Here is a 23,406-nt window from a genome sequence, read left to right as displayed (position 1 = left end):
GCTGGCAGGTGACTTTTACTAAGCACCGGACATTTTTCTAACAATTGATTTGGTTTGTCCAAACAGAGTCTATAAATACTTTTTTGTGGTGTGGCAATTTTTTTTTTTTTAAAAACACTGAATGTCTGTTTGGATCAGACCCAATCTTCTGAGATCACGTTCACCCTGAAGAATGTGGAGGGGTGTATTAAATACTGTCTGTGTCTCATCGATGGCAGCCGTTACATGGAACAAGAAAATACCATTTTGGGCTGGAACGATAGAACAGTGGGGAGGGTATTTGCCTTACACATGTAGCAGACCCCAATTTGGTCCCCAGCGTCCCATAGGGTCCTTTCAGCACTGCCAGGAGTGATTCCTGAATACAGAGCTAGGAGTAACCTCTGAGCATTGCCAGGCATGGTCCAAAAACAAAAGAAAGAAAAAAAAGCAAATACCATTTTACTGAGAGGATGCCCAGAGTTTGAAATTCAGTTTTTTAGTGTCTACTTCCTTTCTGATCTGGAATAATTTCTCTAAAGACGACAGTTAATTACTGGAGTGGGATTTATTTCCCTGCCAAGCTGGTTGGTAGTTTCTAGCCACGGTGGTGTCACTCAAGCAAGGCACCTTGTTGAGGGCCTCTGGGGGACCACTAGAAGCAGGGTGCCACAGCCACTGGTGTATGGAAACAGTGAGCTAAAATTTCCCCAGGGTAGAGGCCAATGGAAACTGTGCTGCACCCAGGGGGTTCCCTGACAGCTTGGTCCTGAAGTGCATCTTGCAAAAGTGATATAAGCAGACTCCACGTTCAGCCACACTCCAGGTTTAGCAAGATTCTTATAGCAAGAGCATCTCTGAAGCTAGTGACTGAGCAGAAAACCAGTCTCAATTCCCTTTGGACCCTGTTAAAATTACCAGTTAAAATATCAGCTGGGGGGAGGGGGAGCAGTGGCGCAAGCAGTAAGGCGTCTGCCTTGCACGTGCTAGCCTAGGACGGACCATGGTTCAATCCCCAGGCATCCCATATAGTCCCCCGAGCCAGGAACGATTTCTGAGTGCAGAGCCAGAAGTAACCTCTGAGCGTCACCAAGTATGGCCCAAAACCAAAACAAAACAAAACAAAATAAAAAATCAGTTGGGGGAGTAAAAAGGAATCGCCCAGTTCCAAGTGAAGGGACAGGCCAATCTACATGGCACTGGAGATGGTCTGCAGTGTGGGGATGCCCCCTTTCCTGTTGCCAGGGCATGTCCTCCTGGGGGGTATCCCCAGGTTTCATCAAAGGAAAACTGATTATGTGCTTTTCTTTACAGACATGATACGGGAAGCAGAAAGCAAAGCTGAGAGAACAGAGGTGGCCCCAACGGGCCTCAGTGGCATTTGGTACTTCTGCTCTTTGGACTCCCACACCTCCAGGAGGCCATCCAGGGCCTTCGAGGGGTGAGGGTGGGGGTCCCTCACACGGTTTTCCTGGCGGTGAGGACACGGACGATGGAACCCACGCCTCCGGCAGCTAGGACCTGCAAACAAGCAGACGAACATGAGTGTCCTGAGCAGCATTGCCAGGACCTGGAAGAAGAGGACACGTAGTTCTCCCCTCTGGCTTTCAGAACTTGGGGGGACAATAGGGATGAGGCAAGGCTCAGAGTGTCCCACCCTCCCACTCACTATACCATCACACTGTATTTATTTATTAAGTTTTTGATGTTTGGGCTCAGGAGTGACTCCTGGCTCTGCATTAGAGATTATTCCTGGCGGTGCTTGGGTGATGCTGAGGATTGAACTCGGGTCGGCTGTGTGCAAGGCCAATGCCTTCCTCACTCTGCTATGGCTCTGGCCCAGCTGTGGGGACTAGTTCCTACACGTTTTTTCATTGGCTCCAGCAGACATTGCACTCACCAGGCATGATCACTTTTTTTTTTTTGCTTTGTTTTTGTTTTTGGGTCATACATGGCAGGCTCGGGGGGCCATATGGGATGGTGGGATTTGAACCAGTTGTTCTGCATGCAAGGCAAATGCCCTACCTCCATGTTATCTCTCTGGTCCCATAATCACTGTTTTTTAATTGGTTTTTGGACTGCACCCTGCTGTGCTCAGGAATTACTCCTGGTGGGCTTGGGGGACCATGTGAGATGCCGTGGATCAAACTCGGTAGGCCTCGTGCAAGGCAAATGCCTTTCCTGCTGTCCTATATCACTCTGGCCCCAGGCATGATGTCTCTTTGGAGAGTCTGGGGCACCTTAACTTCTTCATAGAAATTTCAAGGAAGTAAAATATTTTCTAATCTGTCCAGGGATAGTGCCAGGCTCACTACAAGTATCTCCCTCCCTCCCTCCCTCCCTCCCTCCCTCCCTCCCTCCCTCCCTCCCTCCCTCCCTCCCTTCTTTCTTCTTCCCTCCCTCCCTCCATCCTTTCTTTCTTTCTTTTTTTTTGGGGGGGGCACACCTGGCAGCACTCAAAGGTTTATTCCTGGCTCTGTGCTCAGAAATCGCTCCTGGCAAGCTGGGGGGGGGCATATGGGATACCAGAATTGAACCTAAGTCAACTGCAAGGCAAACTCCCTACCCACTGTGCTATCACTCTGGCCCCTCCAAGCTCATTTTCTGGGTTGAATGATATTCCCCAGGGTGGGTCCTACATTTCATCTGCTCGCCTATTGGGGGCCCTGGTGCTACTGCACCTTTTGGGCCACGCTCACAGCATTGCTAACTGTTCTCTTCCAGAGCTTTAGTCTATTCATGGCACCCAGAGCATTTACAAGGACCTAATCCCTGTAAATATGCATGAGTCACATGCAAGTCTGGCTGGCCCAGAGGGGCAGTGTCCGCCCGCCTTTTCATGCCACTTTTTAGGCACCCACCTTTTCATGCCACTGCAACAACACGGCGCTGCTATTGTCGGAGGGACTCTCGAAACCCTTGTAGATGTACTTCATCAGGAGGTCCACACCACTCTTGTCCAGGGACTGGACAGCTCTCTCGATGTCATTTGCTTTAAAGGACGTTAGCACTTTCAAGACGATACTGCCTGCTCGATCCTGGGAAAGAGAGATGGTGGATGGCTGAGATGTGCATGTGCATGCCCCCCTACATGCCTGTGCAACCCAGGTATATAGAATTAGCGAATGCCACCTTAGATCATGTCCTTCTGTTCATAAAATGATTGTCCACTGAACTGTGTATCTATGTGAATTTGTGTTTACAAGTAAACACAATCCATTTAGAAGTGTATGTGAGAGCCTCTATGTATGTGTTCATTGGGTCTCATGAAGGCCACTCAGATCTCACTTGAGTTAGGAGACATGCAGGATGCTGAGAGCAAATCTTAGGAAACAATACTGTACACGGCAGATACCAAGTACTCTTTAGTGTGTGTTCAAGGAATGGAGGTGGGAAAGGTGAAAGGGGATGGAAGACAGGTCAGATAAAAACCTGGTAGGCCAAAAGACCAGAGGTGATGGGGAGGGCACTGGCTTTAGATACAGCCAACCCAAGGTCAATCCCCAGCTTTCCATAGGATCCCTGAAGCGTAGTCAGGAGAAATTTCCCAGTGCAGTCAGGAGTAAAGCCCAGAGCATCTCTGGGTGTGGCCCCAAACCAAAACCAAAACCAAACAAAACCTTCTAGTAGGTTTCCTACCTAGAGTCAAGATAGCACAATGATTATTTGCATAATGATATTTGTTTTAGGTAAAAGGCTGCTCCAGGGGAGGGTGCCCAGAGCAGTGGCACAAGCAGTAAGGCATCTGACTTGCCCGGTTGTTCTTTATGGTTCCCCAAGCCAGGAGCAATTTCTGAGCATAGCCAGTAGTAACCCCTGAGCGTCACCGAGTGTGGCCCAAAAACAAAACAAAACAATACAAAAAAAGCTGCTCCAAAAGCTGTTATAGTGGGGCCACAGTGATAGCACAGAGGTAGTGCATTTGCCTTGAATGTCTACCTGGAGGATTTGATTCCCTGCATCCCACATGGTTCCCCCACCCACACCCTCAGCCTACAAGGAGTAATTTCTGATCACAGAGCCAGGAGTAACCCCTAGAGTTCTGTGGTCCAAAAATAAACAAACAAAAAAGCTGTTATAGTTATACCCTCAAGGCCAGTCTGGGGTCCTCAAATGACTTTCTTCCCGAAAATACTTTCCCTGAATACCTGGTGCTCAGGGTTATAGCTATTTCAGCCAACTCTGGCCACCCTGACTTTTAGAGACTTCGAAGTTTCTCTAAAACAGCAAACACCCAGGGGTACCCAGAACCCCCTCCCCCTGACACCACCTCAGTTGAGCAAAGCATCACTGGCAGGAAGACAGAAGACCACGTAAAGAAATTCTGGTGCCATTTCTCAGACACCTCAAATACGTGTTTGTTTCTGTTGACATTAGGGCCAATGCTATGGAATTGATCTGAATTGATTTGGGTGTTGAGGGCAATACCGGGAGGCATTCAAGGCTGACTTCTGGCTTGGTGCTCAGGGATCACTCCTGTAGACTTGGGGGACCCAAAGGGGTGCAGGGATCAGACTAGGGTCAGCCTTGTAGGCCTTATTTCTATTGCTCCAGCTTCTGGGATTCATTTTATTTATCTATTTATTTTCATGTTTTTTAAACTTTATTTATTGATTGTTGGGCCGCACCCAGTGGCACTCAGGAGGCACTCCTGGCTCTTCACTCAGAAATCACCCTGGCAGGGTGGGGGACCACATGGGATGCCGGGAATGAACCAGGACCCTTCTGAGTCAGCCATATGCAAGGCAAACGCCCTATCACTGTGCTTTCTCTCCGGCCCCAGTGGGATTCATTTTAAACAACTAAGGAAATAGATGCTCATTATGGAAAGGTAATCGCAGAGGACTTATGTCACCAACTTTCCTGAAGACAGGTGGGATAATACTGGATCTACCAAAGGCCTTCACAGAGAAAAACATCTGCCAATATAATTCATTTCCACATTGCTTGCAACAGGAAATAATGGCTGATCATCTAAATTGCAACATATATCTTTATTTACTTAGATGTTGCGGCCACACCCAGCAGTACTCAGGGCTTACTCCTGGCAGTATTTGGGAAAATCCATATATTTATGTATCATCATTTCATGGTCTCACAGAAATATGTGTAATTCCAAAAAAATATGCTCATGTATTTCAATCTAGTTCATGTATTTGACTACCTGGTTCTTGGTATTCAATCTAGTTCATGTATTTCAATACATGAAATATAATTCATGGGGCCAGAGAGATAGCACAGCGGTGTTTGCCGTGAAAGCAGCCGATCCAGGACCCAAGATCGTTGGTTCGAATCCCGGCGTCCCAAATGGTCCCCCATGCCTGCCAGGAGCTATTTCTGCGCAGATAGCCAGGAGTAACTTCTGAGCACCGCCAGGTGTGGCCCAAACTACCCCCCGCAAAAAAACAAAACAAAAAAGAAAGAAATACAATTCATGTATTTCAATAAATGTTCAATGTTTATGTATTTCAATCTAGTTGAAAATGATTCAAATTATTATTATATTTTTGGTTATCAGAGTACAACTTGTGGTGCTCCAGGCTTACTCCTGGCTCTGCACTCTGGAGTCACTCCATGCAGGTTTGGGGAAACATAAGGAGTGTTGAGGATCAAAGCTGGTCAGTGTTCAAAGCAAGTGGCCTATCTGCCGTATGACTGCTCTAGCCCCTATACTTATTTTCATTAAAAAAAGAAAACTCATAAGCAGACAATTCCAAGGAGTAATAACTACTGTGATTAAGGATGATTAGCTTTCTGGGCTGGAGAGATAGCACAATGGGAAGGGTATTTGCCTTGCATGTGGCTGACATCGATTTTTAATTCCTGGCATCCCATATGGTCCCCCAAACTTGCCAGGAGTGATTTCTGAGTTCCACCGGGTGTGACCCAAAATTAAAATAAAATAGATTAGCTTTCAATCCCTTCATATCTCCGCATTTCCTTCCTTTCCTTTTTTTGGGTCACACCCGCTGGCACTCAGGGTTACTCCTGGTTCTACACTCCTGGCAGGCACGAGGGACCATATGGGACACTGGGATTAGAACTACCGTCCATCCTGGATTAGTTGCTTGCAAGACAAACAGCCCTACCACTGTGCTATCTCCCCGGCCTCATCTCCACACTTTCTATTCATAAATTTTCTTTATTATTATTATTATTGTTATTTTGGTTTTTGGGTCACACCCGGCGGTGCTCAGGAGTTACTCCTGGCTATCTGTTCAGAAATAGCTCCTGGCAGGCACGGGGGACCATATGGGACACCGGGATTCGAACCAACCACCTTTGGTCCTGGATCGGCTGCTGCTTTCACGGCAAACGCCGCTGTGCTATCTCTCCAGGCCCTCTTTATTATTATTATTATTATTTATTTATTTTTTTTTTTTGGTTTTTGGGCCACACCCAGTGACACTCTGGGGTTACTCCTGGCTATGCACTCAGAAATCACTCCTGGCTTGGAGGAACCATATGGGATGCCGGGGGATCGAACCGTGGTCCATCCTAGATTAGCACATGCAAGCTAGATGTCCTATTGCTTGTGCCACCGTTTCAGCCCCAATATTAATACATTTTCAATACTTAGATAACATTTGAAAAACCATTAAGGGGCCAGAGAGAGAAAGAAAGAGACAGAGAGAGAGAGAGCGAGAGAGAGAACAAGAGAGAGAGCACAGAAGGTAAGATACTTGCCTTGAAAGCAGTGACTTTGGTTCAATTTCCAGCACCCCATATAGCCCCCAAGCCAGGAGTGATCCCTGAGCACAGAGTTAGGAGTACTCCCTGAGCACTGCCGGATGTGGTTCTGGCAAAAACAAAAATTTCTCACACAAACCATCTATCTGGACTTAGCCTGCCTGAGGGTACTGGGGTGCCCTTCTACCTCTGGAGAGTTTTTCCTGCAGGTAAATGCTGAGATAGCAAGTATAATGTGAGCCCTGCAAAGGCTAAAAGAGCTCAAAGACCCTGTTCAATTTTGGGCTTGGGGTGTGTATATGTGTGTCACAGTTGGTGGTGCTCAAAAACTACTTTCAGCTCTTTGCTCAGGGATCATGCAGAATGGGGATGGAAGTGACCCCCCCCCATGCATGACCCATGTTCAGCCAGGCCCCAGTCTTCTTTGCCCACTGTAGTTGTCATCCATCCACAGGACTCAGGGCCATGAGGCACTCACCTTGACTATCTGGTTCTTGGTGTTGATGGGAGGGTTTTTCAGAGCTGCCTGGAGGGCTGCGGTCATGTTTCCTGTGGTGACTGTTAAGGGCTACAAGAGTGTCAAAGCATCGGTGGCACAATGCTCTGGCTTTAGGCATGAAAAAAAATAAAAAAGCTACACTCATCACTATGTTTATTACTAGAAAATCCAGTACAACATGGGGCTGGGGCAACAACGCAGAGGATAGGGTGTTTGCTTTGCACATGGCCAATCCAGGTTCAATCTTCAGCATCCCATATGGTCCCCCAAAGCCGCCAGGAGTGATTCCTGAGCGCAGAGCCAGGAGTAATCCCTGAGCACCACAACAACCCAATGTATCAGAATTAGTAGACACCAAAATGAACTAGGCTATTACCTATTTCTTCTCTCTCTCTCTCTCTCTCTCTCTCTCTCTCTCTCTCTCTCTCTCTCTCTCTCTCTCTCTTCTCTCTCTCTCTCTCTCTCTCTCCTCTCTCTCTCTCTCTCTCTCTCTCTCTCTCTCTCTCTCTCTCTCTCTCTCTCTCTCTCTCTCTCTCTCCTATCTTAACAGGAAAAATAAAGATCAATATTTGTTTTTGGTAGTGCTGGGACTGAATCCAGGAACTCACTTAAAGCAAAAGTGCTCTACCACTCCCTAAATTCCATCTCCAGCCCTAAAGACAGAACTTTGAAGAGAATCCTTTTTCTGCATCAATAACTACCCCCTCTCAATGAGAGATGCTGGCCACCACTCGGGTCACTAGAGATAGCAATGGAATTCTCCCCTCTGGCTGTTTTCTCTTGGATTTCACAAAGATAGTTCAGACTGTCATCACCACCTCTAGTACATTCAGGCTCTCTGCTGACAGAGCACCACAGCAGGCCGCCAATCAGACTGTGAGAAGGCTCAGAATTTCCCCTAAAAGGAAAACCACACAGATTCAGTTGTTCCTGCATCTCAGTGTGTCTGGCCCCCCGCTGGTGGCTTCCGGGTTGTAACCGGAGTTAGGAAAGAATGACTTGATATCTTTGAAGATGAACACAGGACAAAACCAAATGGTCTGTTCACCTGAAGTCACAACACATTCTCCCAAACATAGAGGCCCACAAAGCATCATTCATCTACCACGAGGGCTCCTAAAAAAAGGTGAAAATGAGCATGCACAGACCTCAGCATCCCTTAGCCTCTTAGGAGCACCAGACAATATTTATATCATGCAAAAAAGCAGCTACAAATATAGGGTGAGGCTTGGGGGTTGAACTCCTATGAAACATCTGTACAACGGTAAACATGTTTGCAAAGCTACAATTTCCAGGCGCCTCTACACCCAGATCTAATTGCTAACAAATTGTTTTCCCTCAGATCGTTCCCTAATGGTTTAATTGGGTGTTGATTTAAAAAAAAAGTCTAACAAGTTCTTATCTTAGGAATATACTCAAGAATAATTAGAAACCGAGTTCCTTTTGTCCTGGAGAAATCTTTTTTTTCCTTTTTGAAAAAAAAGGCAGCTTAGGCGATTGCCAAAGAAAGAAAAAGATCATGCTTATGAATATTCAAATAGAAGGCCAAAGAAAACAAACCAGGAACTGACAGATGCTTGTCAGCCAAAATGGAAACGGTCCGGCTCTGTCCTCGTCTACTCTCTGGGGTGGGGGGACGAGAGCTAGTTCTGGGGGCTTTGCCAGGGGTAACCCCCAGACCCAGTTGAACTCTATGCCCTTAGCAGGTGCAAAACAGCCAGAGCTTCTCAGGCATGGAGGACCCACCTCCCCATGCCCAAGATTGCAAGATCAGGCCCAGCATCCGCGGCGGGGATCTGGGCTGGGGGGTCCCCGAGTTGTGGGGCGTCCCCGGTCCCTGAAGGGCGAGGCTACAGCAGCCCCTTCCCCAAGAGGAGCAACTGAGGAGGAGCCCGCCCGTCCTCCCAAATCGGCTCCCCGCTCGAGCGATCGGCGCCTCCTGCAACCCCGGGCAGGGGTTCCCCAAATCCCGGGGCAGAAGCGGGGGTCCCCGACTCAAGGATATTGCCGCAGGCACGAGTCCACCTCGCCCTCGTCGGGCCCGGCCTGCCCGTCGCCGCCGTCCTCCTCGTCCACGAACTTGTTTTCGTCGTACTCATCCACGTCCACTTTCCGGAAACGGGCCGACGACACCGTGTTCTTCGACATGCCGAACCGCCCCCCGCAAACGTCGGCTCAACTAGGTCCAGAACCCCCGACCCCGCCACCAGCCAGCCAGCCAGCCAGCGCCTCCGCCCGCGCCCGGCTCCTTCTCCACCTCCTCCTCCACTTACTTCCCTCTTCCGCTCTGGGGCGTCGCCCAGGCAGCCGCGGCGCCGGCGCTAGTGCGCCTGCGCGCGGGGGCGGGGCGCCGCTCCGGCCTCCGCCTCGGGGTTGCGCGTGCGCGTGCGCGCGCTCCTCCGGCCGCCGCCGCCGCCCCCGCTAACCTGGGAGCGCGCGCGAGGGGACTTCATGTGCGCCTGCGCGTTCCCTCCACGGGGGCGGGACTCAGGCGGCGGGGGCGGGGCGTGAGGGGGGAATACGAAGCGCTGATTGGCCGCCCTGGCGCGTCACGTGGGCCGACGCGCGTTGCCATAGAAACGCTTCTCTGCGGTACCCCCCAGACTGGCGGAGGTGAGGGGCTTACTTAGCTTGGCGGCGATGGGCGCTGGGCGCTGGGAGCCTGCGCTTGGGCTCTCGCCGCCGCCGCCGCCTGCGGGGCCTGCGTGAGAGAGGTCCGGAGGGCCCGGGACTCGCCGGTACGGCGGGATGGACTGTCCGGCCCCGGCCCGCCACGTCCCCTGCGTCCGGCTGGGGAACGGGCCCGCGAGCTGCACCGGCGAGCCCCAGCACCGGGCCTCGAACTAGTACCCCGACCGACGCTACTAGTACCCTGAGACCCCCCTGGGGGGTCCCAAGGCCGGCTGGAAAGATCACCCCTCACCTGTCAGCGCCGAGTGAACCCTTCTCCGAGACACCCGCAGCGCCCCAACTAAGGTAGCAGAACCCCCCACGCGTGTGTGTGTTCACGGATCCCTCTGGAGGGGTCTGGGGGTGCACGGAACCTGTGGAACAGGGGGGTGCAGAAGCCCTGAAATAAGCGGGGGGCCTCTAAGGAGCGAGGATGCTGCTAGCGAAGGAGGAGGTGGGGGTGTTGCACGCATGCAAGGTGCATGCAAGGTGTAGACTTCTTTTGGGGGAAGTACCCCCTTTTCACGGCCATTCCACCTTGGGGGCCACTTGGAGTGACGTTTGGAGGCTCCGTTTTTCTGAAAGCCAGCCAGCCCAGGCAGGGTTCGGACCCTGGGCTGTGAGCATGACCCCTTCCTCCTCCCCCCATTTCTCTTTCTCTCTCAAAGCACAAATATTTGCAGAATCAACAGTCTGGGGCCTCTGGCTGGCTTTATGCTTTGCTAACAAACTGCACCCCCTAACCCCCCTTAAGAGGCATTGAAGTCACGAAGAACTCCCCCCCCCCTTTGGTTTTCCTTGCCGTGTTGCAAAGATTTCTGGGTTTTTAGGACCAAAAAAGTCCGATTTGAGTCTCAAGTGCCCCCTCTTTCCTAATCTGATTGAAGCAATTACCTCCCCCCCCCCCTAAAATTCTGAATGTCAGGTGCCTGCCTGCCAAAGTGGGGCTATTATGGGATTAGTGTCCACGTCACAATCTTGTGGGATTCGATCCGGGAACGTGTTTTTGAAGGTTCCAAACCCTCCGCAGAGAAGACTTCTGGTTCTGTGTCACCGTTGCACGGGGGGGTGGGGGGAGGGACACCCCAAGGGCTTGGTGCCGGATCTTGTCTCTGCAAAGAGAAGCTGGGATTCTGCAGGTCTAAGCTGGTCTATTTTCTTCCCCTTTCCACGGGAGATAAGAGCTAAGCATGCAGCAGGCAGTCAAGTATTGGTGATTCCTCCATAAGTGAACTCAATGTGAAAGCCGTGTAATTTGAGAGTCCTGCAGGGAAGAATAAATGACTGAGACGAAAGGAGATTTATTACTCTTGGGGAAAGAGGCAGACAGGCTGAGACGGGCAGAGACAGGCAGAGACAGGCAGAGACAGGCAGAGACAGACATAGACAGACACAGACACAGGCAGACACAGAGACCCGTTGAAGATAGGCATGGATGAAAGCTCTTTTCTACAGGAGGAAGCAATGTGTCATTTTCTTCTAGAAGCTTTATCATTTAGCTCATAGAAGGCACGTTTCTTATAATTAACCCTCAAATTATGAACAGATACAATGGAAAAAGTCCCCAGGTCCTGTCTTAAAACAGCAAAAGAAAATTTTCTACCTGTTGGTAAGTTTTTTTTTTTTAAATCATAGAGCAAAATATGGGCTATTACCTTGGTGAGTGGCATTATATAATATAGAATTAAGATTTGTTCTAATATTTTCCCCTCCATTTTAATCTTCTGCTAACTTCAGTGGGAGTAAAACAGATACATTTATAGATGTGGAAGATGATTATATTTTTTGTTTCTCTAATCCAAAATTTTCTTTGAAGAGAAAATTGAACATTTTTAGGAGTGCTCGCAAGAATAAAATTGGAAACAAGGATTTAAAGCTAAGACATCCTTTTTCTTTTCTTTTGTAATAGATCTTTTTGCGGAACTTGCTTTATTTTCTTATTTTAGAACTGGAAAATAACTCTGGGGGTAAAACTCAGCTTAAGGAATGTGTAAGGGGAATTAAAGAAGTTAAGTTACCCAAAGCTATAAGGGTTTTGATTGCTGAGAATTTTGCTCTGTATGCTGAATGTGTTAAATGTAATTACTTCTCAACTGCTTGGGATAGAACATTTGAGATGTGATCAATCAGAAATGTTCTTTCTAATGCAGTATTTTTTTATGAACTCAGTATAAGTACTTAATACAGAGCAGATACTCAGAAATTTCTAAACAGTGCATTTATGATATGAAAACTTTAGAAATGTACTTAATCATTTAGTGTTTTTTTTAAGTGGGTGCATTAATGATCTATTCCATCAGATAATAGTTTTGCCTTTATAAAGCTTTGGGAGAAAGTGTGTGCCGACTGTGCTCAGGCTGTGTGTAGGAATTTGTTCTAAATATCTTTTTATTAGAAATGCTTTTCAGGGGGCTGGAGAGAAAGTACAGCGGTAGGGCACTTGCCTTACCAAACAGCCGACCCTGAGAAGCTGACCCAGGAAGGACAGTGATTCGAATCCCAGCATCCCATATGGTCCCCAAGCCTACCAGGGGCGATTTCTGAGTGCAGAGCCAGGAGTAACCCCTGAACACTGCTGTATGTGACCCAAAAAACAAACAAAAAGAAATTCAGTTCAGTCCCACTTTCTTGCATATTATACAATTTTTTTGTTTGTTTTTTGGTTTTTGGGCCACACCCGGCGGTGCTCAGGGGTTACGCCTGGCTGTCTGCTCAGAAATAGCTCCTGGCAGGCACGGGGGATCATATGGGACACCGGGATTCGAACCAACCACCTTAGGTTCTGGATCACAAGCACTGCTGTGCTATCTCTCCAGGCCCCATATTATACAATTTAATGCTAATTTTCCCTATGTAAAATTTCCAAATGAGTGAAAGAAATTACTATGAGTCTATTCTTACAAATTCTTTCTTTTTCTTTTCTTTCTTTTCTTGTCTGTTTTTTTTTTTGTTTGTTTGTTTTGTTTTGGGCCACACCCGTTTGACGCTCAGGGGTTACTCCTGGCTATGTGCTCAGAAATCGCCCCTGGCTTGGGGGGACCATATGGGACGCCGGGGGATCGAACCGCGGTCCTTCCTTGGCTAGCGCTTGCAAGGCAGACACCTTACCTCCAGCGCCACCTACCTGGCCCCTCTTTCTTTTCTTTTCTTTTCTTTTCTTTTCTTTTCTTTTCTTTTCTTTTCTTTTCTTTTCTTTTCTTTTCTTTTCTTTTCTTTTCTTTCTTTCTTTCTTTCTTTTTTTTTTTTTGGGCCACAACCGTTGATGCTCAGGGGTTCTACTGGCTATGCGCTCAGAAATAGCTCCTGGCTTGGTGTGACCATATAGGATGCTGGGAGATCGAACTGCAGTCTGTCCTAGTCTAACGCTTGCAAGGCAGATGCCTTCCCTCTAGCGCCACTGCTCTTGAAAAAGGTTTTTGTTTGTTTTGACCTGACCCTGAAGTGCTTAGAGATCACCCCTGGCAGGGCTTGGGGGTCCATCTGGGATACCAGGGATCAAACCTGGGTCATCCATGCAAGGCAAGTTCGCTTCCCACTGTACTATCACTCCCCACCCTGAAAATATTCTAAAATATTTTATTTATTGTGCAAATAACTTGGACTGGTCTAGCATTAAAATCTGAATCTAACCTTGCTTGGGAGTCTCTGTGACTTTCCTTATTTTCTGGGATAATGCAAAGGGGGCAACATCTCTAAGTAGAAGGGATTCCACACACACACACACACACACACACACACACACACACACACACACACACACACACACACACACACACACACACACCCACCCACACCCCCGCGCCCCCCCCCCACACCCGCGCCCCCCCCCCCCCACACCCGCCCCCTAGTAGAAGGGATTTTGGGAACACAGTCCCTATTAAATCTTTTCAGTTCTTGGTTCGGTGCTCAGTAGTGACCCCTGGTGGTGCTTTAGAGAACAAGCATGGTGCTGGGGATTCAAACCTGCACCTACCTTCTGTACTGTCCCATCCCTTTTCCACATGATTTTTTTTTTTTTTTTGGTTTTTTTTTGGGCCACACCCGGTAACGCTCAGGGGTTACTCCTGGCTATGCGCTCAGAAGTTGCTCCTGGCTTGGGGGACCATATGGGAAACCGGGGGATCGAACCGCGGTCCGTCCAAGGCTAGCGCAGGCAAGGCAGGCGCACCTTACCTTTAGCGCCACCGCTCGGCCCCATTTTCCACATGATTTAAAGTCAAGTATTTTGCCTGTTATGTTTTTCTTTTCTTTTTGGGACACACCCGGCTGTGCTCAGGTGTTACTCCTGGCTATCTGCTCAGAAATTGCTCCTGGCAGGCACAGGGACCATATGGAATGCCAGGATTCAAAACATCTTTGGTCCTGGGCCGGCCACTTGCAAGGCAAACGCCCTACTGCTGTGCTATCTCTCCAGCCCCTGTTATGTAGTTCTTTACTGCAAATTCATCTCTGAATATTTTTTTTTTTTTTTTTTTTTTTGGTTTTTGGGCCACACCCGGTAACGCTCAGGGGTTACTCCTGGCTATGTGCTCAGAAGTTGCTCCTGGCTTGGGGGACCATATGGGACACCGGGGGATCGAACCGAGGTCCGTCCAAGGCTAGCGCAGGCAAGGCAGGCACCTTACCTTTAGCGCCACCGCCCGGCCCCCATCTCTGAATATTTTTGTTTATTTGTTTGTTTGTTTGTTTGGGACCACACCCCACATACTTAGGACCTACTCCTGGCTTTGCTCTCAGAAATCACTCCTGGCCAGGCTGAGGGGACCTATGGGATGCCGGGGATTGAATTTAAGTCGACTGTGTGTGGGGCAGGCACCCTGCCCTCTCTGCTCTCGCTCCAGCCCCTGTATTTGAATATCTAAAAAATGAACAAGTTGGGGGCCGGAGTGGTGGCACAAACAGTAGGACGTTTGCTTGCATGCGCTAAGCTAGGATGGACCATGGTTCGATCCCCTGGTATACCATATGGTCCCCCAAGCCAAGAGCAATTTCTGAGCGAATAGCCAGGAGTAACCCCTGAGCGTTACCAGGTGTGGCCCAAACCTCGCCTCCAAAATGATCAAGTTGATTGCTACAGGTAGGACTATCATTTTTGTTTGAAATGGAAGTCACAAATGTGTTAAGCAGGTATTACAAACAAAATGAATAATTGAATGCCATTCTGGTGATATCATTCCTTTGTTTTCTAGCAACATTATTTATATAAAATATAATTGTGCAGCTTACACAATTGGTACAATAGCTATCATATAAAAATATTATTTTTAAGATGATACCCATAGAATTTATTATGATTTAATGTTTTACTTAATAGCCATATTAACTGCTAAGTGTTAAAACCACCAAGTTCAAGTTTTAGAAATTCAGGTATTTTTGTGATTAAATTTAGTTTCATAGCTTTATAATTATGTACTGAGGTAAACAGGCTGAGCTGTTTTATAGTGGGGCTGCTATTTATATATTAGTGCTTCAAAGATGGAAAAGATTTTAATTGGTGTCTTGTCTCAGGAAAAAGATATGATAAATAAAAGAATAAACTTTGTTTTGCTAAACATTTACCAAGTATGACTTTGTTCTATTTAATATTTCCATTTGCTTATATTAATCTATGTTATTTATTTATTTATTTATTTATTTATTTTTGCTTTTGAGCCCCACCCAGTGACTCTCAGGGGTTACTCCTGGCTATTCGCTCAGAAATCGCTACTGGCTTGGGGGACCATATGGGATGCCAGAGGATCAAACCATGGTCCATCCTAGGTCAGCTGCATGCAAGGCAAATGCCCTACCACTGTGCCACCACTCTGGCTCCTAATCTGTGTAATTTAATATTTTTCTTTTAGTTTTTGGACTATACCCAATGGGGCTTAGGGCTTATTCCTGGTTCTATGCCCTGGCATAGACTCCTGGCAGACTCAGGAGACTATCAGGGTACTAGGGATTGAATCTATGCCCACCACATATAAGACAAGCACCTGTACTATCAGTCCAGGCCCACAGTAAGTATTTATTTATTTATTTTGGTTTTTGGGCCACACCAACAACACTTTTGGCTCTGTGCTCATAAATTGCTTTTAGCAAGCTTGGGGGACCATATGGGATGCTGGGGGTTAAATCTGGGTCGGTCCTGGGTACAAGACAAACACCCTACCACTGTGGTATTGCTCTAGCCTCATAAATCTTGATTATTGTTCCCAACTGTAATCCCCACATTTGGGCTAAAAATAAGGTTCAAACTAAGTTTCTCCCTTTTTATAAATGGAACCCAACTACAAACATGTTTGTAATCATGGTGCTTAAATAACTATATTAATTTAAAAAAACTAGGTTTCTCAGGTTTAAGTAGCTACACAATAAATAAACTTAAAAAATCTTATTGTAATGACTCTACAAAACTTTCTGTAATGATGTTTTAAAAGGTGTTTTTTAGATTTTTTTCATGTGCTTCTCCTACTCTTTTTCAGCCTAGACTTAGAGCCTGCTACCTAATATTTAGTCTGTCTCTAGATATGTCAAGTTTTTGTGACATATGGAGCCACCAGTTGGTGTTAGTGATTCTGCTTTATTACTATTTATTTTTACTTGAAGGAATGCCTAATAGTTTTGACCGATCTATCATCATAATTGGTTTCAAGGGTCCAGTTAAGCAGTATTAAGTCCTTTAACTTTATTTTAGGGGAAGGCATACCTGGTGATGATAAGGACTTACTACTGACTTTGATTGAGGAATCACTCCTGGTGGTGTTCAGGGGATCATATAAAATGCTAGGAATTGAACCCAGGTCTGCTGTGTCAAGGCAAGCTCCTTCCCAGCTGTCCTATGTCTCTGGAACCTATCCCATTTACATTTTTAACTCCATTGCTGGAGAGTCTGTACCCCTAATGTCACTTCTCAGTCTTCTCTGTGGCACCTGGAAACCTCCATTTCACCATCCATCAATAAAAACCCTAGCTCTCTGGACTTGTTTTTTTTCTTTCATTTTATGAGCCACATCCAGGTGTGCTTCCAGCTTACTCCTGTTTCTGTGCTCAGTAATCATGTCTGGTAGGCAGGCACCTGTGGGATTGAACCAGGGTCAGCAGAATCCATGGCAATGTCTTAACCCAGTCACTCTATCTCTGGCCCCTATGAGCCTGTGTGAGTTGACTCAGCCAGTCTCCTGACTTCTTTCAGGTTCTTGTAGGTAGTAGAATACCTTTTCTTAGTCTCAGAGATAGAACAAAGCAGGTGCTTGCCTAGCATGGGGTAGTCGAGACCCAGAGCACCATCAGATATGAACTAAGGAACAAAACTAACAAACTTTGTACCAGAGTGATAGTACAGTGGGGAGTGCATTTGCCTTGCATGTGGTCAATCTGGGTTCTCTCCCAGCATCCCAGATGGTTCCCTGAGCACCACCAGGAGTAACTCCTGAGCACAGAGCCAGGAGTAACCCCTGAATACAACCACATGTGGCCCCCAAGCCCTAACAAGCAAACAAAAAAACTACCAAAAAACCTAACAGACAATAAAACTGTCTTTTCATGGACCAACATTCCCCGGTAGGCAGAGAACTCCGTTTCCTCTTCCCTCTTTTTTTTTTTTTTTTTGGTTTTTGGGTCACACCCGGCTGTGCTCAGGGTTACTCCTGGCTGTCTGCTCAGAAATAGCTCCTGGCAGGCATGGGGGACCATATGGGACACCGGGATTTGAACCAACCACCTTTGGTCCTGGATCGGCTGCTTGCAAGGCAAATGCCACTGTGCTATCTCTCCGGGCCCTTCCTCTTCCCTCTTACCCATCAGTAGAAAATTTGGGCTTTTGTCAGTTGTGCTGCTGTGACTGGGTTGAGCTACGATTTCTCTGAGACCCTAGTTCTAATTCTTTGAGGTGTGTGCCCAAAAGTAGAATTACTGGATCACATGACGCTGCTCTTTTTCAATCTGCTTTTTGATGTCTTCAAGGTGGCTGCCAAGGTACCGATTCTGCTGAGCCTGGCTGTCTCAGGCTGTCCAACCCTGTTTGTTGCTTCAGGCTTTGGACTGGCTCCATGCAGGAGATATCTCGGTCTCCCAGCTTTCATCCTGGTGGAACCCAGAGAAAAGCAGGGTGGAGCTTTTGGACATAGGGCTCTAGGGTCCCCTGAGGCTCAGAGGACACCCTCCAGGACTGTAGTTTGGGGAGACTTCCAGAAAGTAACAGGACCAGCTTTGAATGGATATTGTTCTTGACAGGCTCTATGAAGCCATTTTTGAGCTGTGGTAAAGATCTTGGTTCTATCGTGGCCCTGGCCTCAAGCCTCTGGGTAAGATTCCCCACAGAGAGCACCCCTGCCCCCCCAGCAGCCTGACCTTTCCATCCCACAGTGTCCTTGCATGCAGAGGTCAGTTCTGGTGACCCATTTCCCTTGGCCCCTTGCCACTGATATTTAGGGCTGCATTGGAGATGCAAGTTCCTCCAGGATCGATTGTGGATGAAGATTCACATGATGGAGCTTGTGGTAGCTTTCTGTCTGTCTGTCACTCAACACCTGTTCTCAGCTGTGTTTGCATCCTGATTTGAGCCCCAGTTAGTTTTTCATGCCCAGACTTAGGTTACCTCAAGAGCTTGTACATCACGCGCCAGTGCTAACCCTTTATCAGTACCTCCTTCAATAGCGGGTTTCTCTACGCATTCCCTGAATTCTGTGCAAGTTTGTGATTAGCAACAGAAATGCCTTGTGCTCTGTGCTCCATGTTTATTTTAATCACAGTGAGCATTTCTGGCCTAAACTTTTTTCTCCTTTTTTTCTTTCCCTCTACTCACAATTCCTCATGCTCACCACTTCTAATCTCCTAATGTCAAAACTGCATTTACTTTTACATACAGTAAGAATCAAGTTAGGAGCAAGTCACACATGAATGCAGTTTCCTTGTAATGCATCTTCCCAGATTTTCAGCAGTGAAAGGAGGCAGACAATAAAAAGTTGAGTGCTTTTATTTTTATTTATTTTTAAAAAAATTTTTTTGGCTCTTTTGGGCATACCCAGAAGTGCTTAGAGATCATTCCTAGTAGTGCTCAGAGGACCATAGGGGATACTTGGGATCAAGCCCAGGTTGACTGCATGCAAGCACCCTCCCCACTGTACTAAACTGAGTGCTATTAATATGCATACCCAGAGGGTTATTCTAAGAGAACTTTGTAAAACTGTGTTTGGAATAAGATTTTTTTATATTGATTTTGGTTGATCGTGGGGCCATACCTGACTCCTATCTCTGCACTCAGGAATCACTTCTGACAGGGATTGGAGAACCATATGGGGTGCTGAGGCTCAAGCCTGGGTTGGCACATGCAAGTCAAGTGCTCTGGTTGCTGTACTATCTCTCCAGCCCCAAAAGATTTTTATTTGGTGGCAAACTTGGTGGTTGGTTCTCAGGGCTTGTTCAAGGCTCTGTGCTCAGGGCTCACTTTTGACTGCGTTCTGGGGAATATATGCAATTGGGGGGCCAGGGATGGAACCTGGGTTACAGTCAAGGAGCCATATGCAAAGCAAGCAAGCAAGTCACCTGTCCTGACACTCTGAGTCCTAGCAGTAGATTTTTTGTTTGTTTGTTTGTTTTGGGTCATACCCGACGGCGGCACTCAGGGGTTACTTCTGGCTGTGCTCAAAAATCACTCCTGGCAGGCTCTGGGGACCATATGGGATGCCAGGAATGGAACCGGGTTTGGTTCCAGGTTGGCTGCTTGCAAGGCAAACGCCCTACCACTGTGCTATCTCTCCGGCTCCACTGGCAGTAGATTTTATTATTTTTTATTTTTTTATTTTATTTTTATTTTTTTGGTTTTTGGGTCACACCCGGCGTTGCTCAAGGGTTACTCCTGGCTGTCTACTCAGAAATAGCTCCTGGCAGGCACGGGGGACCATATGGGACACCGGGATTCAAACCAACCACCTTTGGTCCTGGATCGGCTGCTTGCAAGGCAAACGTCACTGTGCTATCTCTCCGGGCCCAGCAGTAGATTTTAAGAGAAGCTATAGCTGGGCACTGATGAAGAATAACTGTGCCCCAGGATCAGAAAAATGGAACGCTGTCTCAGGAGACGGGGAGACATGCCAGCAGCCCCAACAAAAGATTCCCAGGCTAATTTGGCAGCACTTGGCTGGGGTGCTGAAGGGAGGGTGATGCATTGGCTATCAGTTCTCCCTACTCTGGTGGATGAGAGTCTGAGTTATATGCAAAGAAGGGGGGACCTTGACCAGTAGAATGCTCCTGGGGCAGGGTAGTGGGAAAGTGGGGGTCCTCAAGGTTTCCCTGTAGCTTGAATTTGCTGATAGGGAGATGATGGAGCCAATTTAGGGGTGTTCCTGTGTCCTATGCTTGGGAAATGCAGTGTGGGCTGGGAAAGGTCAATGTAAGCTGGAGACTCTTTCAAAAATTAATTCTGCAGCCATCGCCGATCGATTAGCAGAAAAGCTCAGCCCCCACCTGCTCCACCCACATTAGACTATTTTGAACCTCCTTAGAAACTGGGCTGCTTGATATCTTCTGCCTGTGATGGAAGATGGATGGAAAAACATGGTTTGCTTGTGCAAACAGCATGCACTGTCAGTGGCTAGCTTCATGCTGGTTTCCCACTGTACCGTAAATGTGGATTCCGAATCCCATGTAGTAAGCACTTTTGTGTCTGCACACCTCGTGCAAAGATGAGGTCAGGTGATGGGAATAACTTTTTCCCACCAGCCAAAATCTTCCTAAGGTCTCCCTCCATTCCTGCCTTTCTGTACGGTATCCTTGGCAATAAAGGAGTTAAAAATGGCTTTGAGGGCCCGGAGAGATAGCACAGCGGCGTTTGCCTTGCAAGCAGCCGATCCAGGACCAAAGGTGGTTGGTTTGAATCCCGGTGTCCCATATGGTCCCCCGTGCCTGCCAGGAGCTATTTCTGAGCAGACAGCCAGGAGTAACCCCTGAGCACTGCTGGGTGTGACCCAAAAACTAAAAAAAAAAAAAAAATGGCTTTGAGTTAGGTTAAAAACAGTGTGGTCTCGACGGCCTGTCTTTCAGACTAGATTGCTGTTTGCATCATTTTGCTCCTGTTTTGAATCAGCCACAATGTTTTGAGTGGCTGGAGAGATAATACTGTGGGTAAGTTGCTTGCCTTGCATGTGGCTCACCCAGTATCAATCTGGGCACCTACCAGGAAAGAATTCTGAGGACAGAGCCTGGAGACTGCCCTGAGTTTCTTCAGTTGCTTTTAGTCTGAAGTTGGCGCCCTGGAGTTTATTTTTCATTTTGGGTCACACCCATCGGTGCTCGGGTTACTCCTATCTTCTGTGCTCAGGAATCACTCCTGGTGTGCTTGGGAAACTATGTGGGATGTCGGGGAATTGAATCTGGGTCAGCTGCATGCAAGGCTAACACCCTACCTGCTGTGCTATCACTCCAGCCCCCAGTTGTTTTTCTTTTTCTTTTTCTTTTATTTTTTTGGTTTTTGGGTCACACATGGCAGCGCTCAGGGGTTACTCCTGGCTCTATGCTCAGAAATCGCTCCTGGCAGACTCGGGGGACCATATGGGATGCCAGGATTCCAATCCGGCCCCATAGTTGTTTTTTCTTTATTCCTTCTTGGCTTGTGGGGCCACACCTGGCAGGGTTCAGAACTTGTTCCTGGCTCTGTACTGGGGCTTGGGGTAACCTTTGCAGTGCCAGGGATGGAGCCCAGGTGGGCTGCGTGCTATGCCAGCCCCTGACCTACTGTTGCTTCTCTCCAGCTCGGAATTTTACTTTGGCCCCGGCACCTCTTCTTCCTCTGTCTCTAGGCTATTTGCATAGTCCCTGCTCTCCATGAAGGGCAACTGAGGCATGTTTAAGTGCCGCACCACATTTCTGGGCCTCAGGGAGATGGGGTCCACTTGGATGGGTGGAAGATCTCTGAGTGGAACCAACACAAAAATCACTGGCACCCAGGGGTCAGGGGTCATTGTGGACTGGACTGACCCTCTGGTAGCTGGAAAGGCCCAGAAATACCCTGGGTCAGCCCGAGTATCAGAGTCCTCAGACTGCGTCCCCATGATGTCATAAAGGTCCTCCGCCAGCTGCTTGTCCACCTGTGCCCTCCTGGCCAGGACGGGCTGCCAGGCTGCTGACCCTGGCACCTCACTCACAAAGTGGACCAGGAGGCTGTGCCAGAGGCCCTCATCAATGGGGCTCACCCCAACCCTTGGCCACAGACTGGCCAGGCTCCGAAGGGCCTCACGGTTCCAGGCTGCAGTGGGCCAAGGGCTGTGGGTGTGATGGAGCCTTGCAAGGTGGACACTGAGCACCACGTCAGGATGCTGTTCCAGGAAGGCACACATCTTGCTGATGCAGTGGTGGCCAGCTTCATTGCAGGGGTTCAGGCTGGAGTATAGGATGATCTGGCTGATGCCACCATCCCAGTGTAGGGCCCAGTCCAAGTAACCACTTGCTTCAAACAGCAGCTCCTCAGGGTGCCCACCACAGCTGGTGCAGCTGCTGGCCTGGCCCTTCTGCAACAGATGGCCTGAGGTGGTTTTCAGCTCATAGAAGGTGAGGTGCCTGGTTGGAGGCCCCTTGGGCCCAGGAAGGAACCCGAAGACTTGATAAAACTCAGCAACCGGGATTCTGGCTTCTTCCCCAGTGCGGATGTGGTAAGGACAGTGAACACAGTCTGGGGAGGCATTGAGCCAGTAGTAGGGCTTGACCAGTGTTCCGAGGCTTGTCAGGTATTCCTCGAAAAGGGTCCCCATGGTTCTCCACTGGCTCTAGGTCTAACTTCCTTCCTGCACAAGGGAGAAAAAGATCTGGAAGGAGTGTGGGCCCAGGAGAGAGAGAAAAAACACTCACTAGCCAGTGTCTCCTCCTATCAGGCTCCTTCTATCTGTCTGTCTTCAGCCTGTCCTTAGACTATTCTCAGTGAGTCTTCAGTCAGCATGTCCTCAGGTGCCATCTGTCTCTCATCCATTTTATCCTCCCTCACACCCCTACCTTTTGGTGCCTGGATTATTGGGGTTTTTGTGCCACATCAGGGCAGACACCTGGCTCTGTACTCAGGGATCACTCCTGGCAGGGCTCAGGGATCCTATGGGATGTCAAGGATCGGACCCAGGTTGATGTGTGCAAGGCAGGCACCCTCCCCACAGTCCTATTGCTCTGGCTTCCTTTCTCAGGAGAAGTCTTTCCCTTTTGCAGGGTGTTCTGGGCTTATTCTCTGATCACCTGCTTCATGAGGGGAGCAGGAAAGGAGCTCCCCTCTGCTTTGAGTGCCTCAACATCTCATTTCTCACACCAGTTCCCCATGCATTGCAGACCCTCTGCTGACCTTCCCTGGGGTTTCATTGGCCCTTCCATCCCTCAGCTCTGTGCCCCAACATGTCCTGGATGGGGTACAAGGCCAAGGCCTCCTCTGTGGAGCCCTGAACCCTGCTCTGTGCATGGGACTGGGTGGGGAGAGGGGTCCCTAGACCCGGGAGGCAGGGATTCCAACTTACTCTGTCTGTTGGCAGCTCTGGACAAATGTCAGGGTTATAATTACCGGACAGGTATGCTGGGGCTGCCTCCTTGTCACCCCCTGAGTCCCAGGCTCTTTGTAC

General features: G+C 48.3%; 3 protein-coding genes across 4 annotated transcripts in view; 1 reads left to right on the top strand and 2 right to left on the bottom strand.

Moving 5' to 3' along the window:
* Window positions 1-600: 600 nt before the first annotated feature.
* On the bottom strand, window positions 601-9,479 carry ARPC5 (actin related protein 2/3 complex subunit 5). The gene is made up of 4 exons (XM_049776618.1): window positions 9,174-9,479; window positions 7,148-7,220; window positions 2,841-3,017; window positions 601-1,500 (listed from the first exon to the last, which is right to left on the bottom strand). Exons 1-4 carry the CDS (start codon window positions 9,314-9,316, stop codon window positions 1,438-1,440), a joined length of 456 nt encoding a protein of 151 aa, XP_049632575.1. The 5' UTR covers window positions 9,317-9,479; the 3' UTR covers window positions 601-1,437.
* A 238-nt stretch (window positions 9,480-9,717) lies between these two features.
* Window positions 9,718-22,563, bottom strand: APOBEC4 (apolipoprotein B mRNA editing enzyme catalytic polypeptide like 4). The gene is made up of 4 exons (XM_049777574.1): window positions 21,581-22,563; window positions 20,007-20,068; window positions 10,092-10,212; window positions 9,718-9,958 (listed from the first exon to the last, which is right to left on the bottom strand). The coding sequence occupies exons 1-4, from the start codon at window positions 22,561-22,563 to the stop codon at window positions 9,718-9,720; spliced, it is 1,407 nt and encodes a 468-aa protein (XP_049633531.1).
* RGL1 (ral guanine nucleotide dissociation stimulator like 1) overlaps window positions 9,776-23,406 on the top strand; it is a 115,348-nt gene continuing 101,717 nt past the window's right edge. For both annotated transcript variants that reach the window (XM_049776450.1, XM_049776448.1), the window contains exon 1: window positions 9,776-10,144. The gene's annotated coding sequence lies outside the window, so the exon portion shown is untranslated. The remainder of the gene's footprint in view (window positions 10,145-23,406) is intronic.

Source organism: Suncus etruscus, chromosome 7 (assembly GCF_024139225.1).
Source record: "Suncus etruscus isolate mSunEtr1 chromosome 7, mSunEtr1.pri.cur, whole genome shotgun sequence".
NCBI classification, from domain to species: domain Eukaryota; kingdom Metazoa; phylum Chordata; class Mammalia; order Eulipotyphla; family Soricidae; genus Suncus; species Suncus etruscus.
This window is presented reverse-complemented; position numbering and strand designations above follow the sequence as displayed.